Raw genomic sequence first — 3,984 nt, 5'->3', positions numbered from 1 at the left:
CCACTGTCACCTCAAAGGCCACCACCACCACCCCTTGAGGCCACTGTCACCTCTGATGCCATTGTCACCCCAAGGCCACCACCCCACCAGAGCTCATTGTCACCTGCCACCACCTCATTGTCACCTCTTGATGCCACTGTCACCTCAAAGGCCACCACCACCACCCCTTGAGGCCATTGTCACCTCTGAGGCCACTGTCACCTCAAAGGCCACCACCACCACCCCTTGAGGCCATTGTCACCTCCAAGGCCACTGTCACCCCAAGGCCACTGTCACCCCAAGGCCACTGTCACCCTCGAGGCCATTGTCATCTCTGATGCCATTGTCACCCCAAGGCCACCACCCCACCAGAGCTCATTGTCACCTGCCACCACCTCATTGTCACCTCTTGATGCCATTGTCACCTCCAAGGCCACCACCCCCAGAGCTCGTTGTCACCTGCCGCCACCTCATTGTCACCTGCCACCACCTCATTGTCACCTCTGAGGCCACTGTCACCCCGAGACCACCACCCCCAGAGCTCATTGTCACCTGCCGCCACCTCATTGTCACCTGCCACCACCTCATTGTCACCTCTGAGGCCACTGTCACCTCAAAGGCCACCACCACCACTCCTTGAGGCCATTGTCACCCCCGAGGCCACCACCCCCAGAGCTCGTTGTCACCTGCCGCCACCTCATTGTCACCTGCCACCACCTCATTGTCACCTCTGAGGCCACTGTCACCTCAAAGGCCACCACCACCCCACCAGAGCTTGTTGTCACCTGCCGCCACCTCCTTGTCACCCCGCAGGCCCCGCCCTCCGCCGTCGCCGCGCGGTGACACCAGCGAGGACGAGGACGAGCCCGGCGCGGCGGGGACGGTGACGCCGCGGGGACGCGGGCGTTACTTCGGCTACGCCCGCACCGTGGTGGCCGCGGGGGTGGCCCTGTCCCCGCTGTCCCCTTGTCCCCGCATCCAGCAGCTGGACGGGGCCGACGACGGCACCCGGGGGACGGCGGGGCCACCGCCGGTGCCACCGCCCGCCGAGGGGCTGCCGCCGGACATCGTGGACTTCGTCCTGCGCGGCGTCACCGGGGACGGGGACGCCGACGGGGACGGGGACGCCGACGGGGGCGCGGCCGCCAACGGCGCCTGGCAGGGACAGCGGCTCGGGGACGTCGGCGAGAGCCACCGGCTCGGGGACGTCGGTCAAAGCCACCAGCTTGGGGACATCAGGCAGGGACAGCGGCTCGGGGACGTCGGTCAAAGCCACCAGCTTGGGGACATCGCTCAGGGCCACCAGCTTGGAAACGTCCCGGGCCACCGCCTTGGGGACACCACTGGTCAAGGCCACCGCCTTGGGGACATGGGGCAGGGCCAGCGGCTCAGCGATGTCACGCAGGGCCACCAGCTTGGGGACGTCGGTCAAGGCCACCACCTCGGTGACGTCGCCCAGGGCCACCACCACGTCAGGAACGCGCAGGGCCACCAGCCTGGGGACGTCGGTCAAGGCCACCACCTCGGTGACGTCGCCCAGGGCCACCACCACGTCAGGAACGCGCAGGGCCACCAGCTTGGGGACGTCGGTCAAGGCCACCACCTCGGTGACGTCGCCCAGGGCCACCACCACGTCAGGAACGCGCAGGGCCACCAGCCTGGGGACGTCGGTCAAGGCCACCACCTCGGTGACGTCGCCCAGGGCCACCACCACGTCAGGAACGCGCAGGGCCACCAGCCTGGGGACGTCGGTCAAGGCCACCACCTCGGTGACGTCGCGCAGGAGCGCCAGCTCGGGGACATCGTCCGGGGCCACCGGTTTGGGGACATCTCTCAGGGCCACCAGCTCGGGGACATCGGGCAGAGCCACCAGCTGGGTGTCACCGCCCCCAACGGCCACGGGGACGCCTTGGGGACACCTTGGGGACATCCCAAGCGGCCAGGGGAGGGGACAGGGCCGGGGACAAAGAGGCCGCGGCTGGAGCTGGACACGGGGGACGGCAGGTGAGGACACTGGGGACACTTGGGGACACCAGGGATGGGTTTGGGGACAATTTGGGGACACTTGGGGACATTGGGGACACTTGGGGGCACCAGGGATGGGTTTGGGGACACTTGGGGACATCAGGGATGGGTTGGGGACACCAGGGATGGGTTTGGGGACATTGGGGACACCAGGGACATTTGGGGACACCAGGGATGGGTTTGGGGACACCAGGGATGGGTTGGGGACAGTTTGGGGACATTGGGGACACCAGGGATGGGTTGGGGACAGTTTGGGGACACCGGGGACACTTGGGGACACCAGGGATGGGTTGGGGACACCTGGAGATACCAGGGATGGGTTGGGGACACTTGGGGACACCAGGGACATTTGGGGACACCAGGGATGGGTTTGGGGACACCAGGGATGGGTTGGGGACACCAGGGATGGGTTTGGGGACAGTTTGGGGACACCGGGGACACTTGGGGACACCAGGGATGGGTTGGGGACAGTTTGGGGACACTTGGGGACATTGGGGACACTTGGGGGCACCAGGGATGGGTTTGGGGACACTTGGGGACACCAGGGATGGGTTGGGGACAGTTTGGGGACACTTGGGGACACCTGGGGACACCAGGGATGGGTTTGGGGACAGTTTGGGGACATCGGGGACATTGGGGACACCAGGGATGGGTTGGGGACATTGGGGACACCAGGAGCACTTGGGGACACCAGGGATGGGTTGGGGACAGTTTGGGGACATTGGGGACACTTGGGGACACCAGGGATGGGTTTGGGGACACCAGGGATGGGTTGGGGACACTTGGGGACACCAGGGATGGGTTGGGGACAGTTTGGGACATTGGGGACACTTGGGGGCACCAGGGATGGGTTTGGGGACAGTTTGGGGACACCGGGGACACTTGGGGACACCAGGGATGGGTTGGGGACATTGGGGACACCAGGGACACTTGGGGACACCAGGGATGGGTTTGGGGACACCAGGGATGGGTTGGGGACAGTTTGGGGACACCAGGGATGGGTTGGGGACAGTTTGGGGACACTTGGGGACATCAGGGATGGGTTGGGGACAGTTTGGGGACATTGGGGACATTGGGGACACCAGGGATGGGTTTGGGGACAATTTGGGGACACTTGGGGACATTGAGGACACTGGGGACATTGGGGACACCAGGGATGGGTTTGGGGACACTTGGGGACACCAGGGGCACTTGGGGACAGCAGGGATGGGTTTGGGGACACCAGGGATGGGTTTGGGGACACTTGGGGACATTGGGGACACTTGGGGGCACCAGGGATGGGTTTGGGGACATTTGGGGACACCAGGGGCACTTGGGGACAGCAGGGATGGGTTTGGGGACACCAGGGATGGGTTTGGGGACAGTTTGGGGACACCAGGGACATTTGGGGACATCAGGGATGGGTTTGGGGACACCAGGGATGGGTTGGGGACAGTTTGGGGACATTGGGGACACCAGGGATGGGTTGGGGACAGTTTGGGGACACCGGGGACACTTGGGGACACCAGGGATGGGTTTGGGGACACCAGGGATGGGTTGGGGACAGTTTGGGGACACCGGGGACACCTGGGGACACCAGAGATGGGTTTTGGGGACATCAGGGATGGGTTGGGGACATTGGGGACACTTGGGGACACCAGGGATGGGTTGGGGACAGTTTGGGGACACCAGGGACATTTGGGGACACCAGGGATGGGTTGGGGACACCAGGGATGGGTTGGGGACACCAGGGATGGGTCGGGGACAGTTTGGGGACACTTGGGGACATTGGGGACACTTGGGGGCACCAGGGATGGGTTTGGGGACACCAGGGATGGGTTTGGGGACACTTGGGGACATTGGGGACACTTGGGGGCACCAGGGATGGGTTTGGGGACATTTGGGGACACCAGGGGCACTTGGGGACAGCAGGGATGGGTTTGGGGACACCAGGGATGGGTTTGGGGACAGTTTGGGGACACCAGGGACATTTGGGGACAT

The 3,984-nt window shown here is 64.8% G+C and overlaps 1 protein-coding gene across 1 annotated transcript; it reads right to left on the bottom strand.

Annotated features, from left to right (window-relative positions):
• Positions 1 to 781: 781 nt before the first annotated feature.
• Positions 782 to 1,909, bottom strand: LOC137467445 (uncharacterized). Its single transcript, XM_068178946.1, has 2 exons — positions 1,421 to 1,909; positions 782 to 1,339 (listed from the first exon to the last, which is right to left on the bottom strand). The coding sequence occupies exons 1-2, from the start codon at positions 1,907 to 1,909 to the stop codon at positions 782 to 784; spliced, it is 1,047 nt and encodes a 348-aa protein (XP_068035047.1).
• Between the last annotated feature and the right edge of the window lie 2,075 nt (positions 1,910 to 3,984).

The sequence above is a fragment of the Anomalospiza imberbis genome, unplaced genomic scaffold (genome assembly GCF_031753505.1).
Source record: "Anomalospiza imberbis isolate Cuckoo-Finch-1a 21T00152 unplaced genomic scaffold, ASM3175350v1 scaffold_631, whole genome shotgun sequence".
Classification (NCBI taxonomy): domain Eukaryota; kingdom Metazoa; phylum Chordata; class Aves; order Passeriformes; family Viduidae; genus Anomalospiza; species Anomalospiza imberbis.
The sequence above is the reverse complement of the archived record's forward strand: the minus strand, read 5'-3'. Positions and strand labels throughout refer to the sequence as shown.